Source organism: Diaphorina citri, unplaced genomic scaffold, assembly GCF_000475195.1.
Source record: "Diaphorina citri unplaced genomic scaffold, Diaci psyllid genome assembly version 1.1 scaffold84, whole genome shotgun sequence".
Taxonomy (NCBI): domain Eukaryota; kingdom Metazoa; phylum Arthropoda; class Insecta; order Hemiptera; family Psyllidae; genus Diaphorina; species Diaphorina citri.
Window position 1 is genome coordinate 297656 of NW_007377521.1, and position 1098 is coordinate 298753.

General features: G+C 42.0%; 1 protein-coding gene across 1 annotated transcript in view; it reads right to left on the reverse strand.

Annotated features, from left to right (window-relative positions):
• Nucleotides 1-701: 701 nt before the first annotated feature.
• The window catches only part of LOC103523651 (pulmonary surfactant-associated protein B), a 2592-nt gene continuing 2195 nt past the window's right edge, over nucleotides 702-1098 (reverse strand). Inside the window, exon 5 of the mRNA XM_026833060.1 lies at nucleotides 702-762. Within this exon, the coding sequence (XP_026688861.1) occupies nucleotides 702-762 (61 nt within the window). The remainder of the gene's footprint in view (nucleotides 763-1098) is intronic.

Here is a 1098-nt window from a genome sequence, read left to right on the forward strand (position 1 = left end):
AAAAGTTTCACCATTCGATTCGGCGTGAAAAATCACATGGGATCAACTATTCACTTGCTTAGATTGCGCATGCCTGTGAAACGAGAACAAAGGGCGAAATTATTGCCTAGGACACTGGCGTCAAAAATGACTTCTACACTGTATCTCAATAAGAGGATACTAAGAGGTGCCATCCAGACCAGGGGGCTTGGCTCAGGACCTCCGAACCGAAGGGGTCTTGAGGGATTTATAAGGTATTCTCAGTCTGCTCTCCCTAGTAACTTGGAAGGTAGCGCGTCTGCCTTCGATTCCCACCCGAGGCGAGGTGGACTTTATCCTAAACAGATAAGGTTTGTTCAAAAAGAAACAAACAGTAACTCACCATTGGTCACATCTTGTTTAGAAGCAGCGTTGAACTTCTTGGTAACCAGATCCGCAAAGCTGGCACAGTTCTTGCAGTCAGAGTTATCATCTTTAGTGGGGGTGCTTGTCTTGGGGGCAGGGGCAGCAGTGAGGAGCAGTCTATCAATAGCAGCATTGTTGCATAAACCCGCTACTGAACACACAACGTCTGGGTTCATTTGAGACGAGAGGACCTAGAGAAGAATATTTTGTTAATACATATTTTTATAAATAAATGAAAAAAGTTTCTGTCCTTCAGTGAACTTGATGTAAAAAATAATAATAATAATAGTAATAAGATTTTCGCCCGGGGTGCAATGTTAGTTCGCTCCTCGTGGTGCACCCTGGATAATACCAAAGAATAAAATCACAGCTGATCTCCTGGTATATTTTTACATCAAATTTTATTCTTAATATGTAAGGTTCGTTCTCGGAACGGCAGGCTTCCTCCTTCTCTCTTCGCTTTCAGAACGAATGACCTTAGTAGCTACAATCCCCTCTATCAAACCTCTTGAAAAAAGATATACAATGAAGAGGAAAGAGACTAAAGCTGAAGTTACCGGGGCGGATTTCATCCTGAATGGATAGTGTTCGTTCTCGGAACGGCTGGCTTTCTTCTATCCTGTATTCCTTCTCTCTTCGATTTCGGGACGATATAAGACCTTGGGAGTTACAGTTTCCTCTGTCAACAAACATCTTTTTTTTTTTTTTTTTAAA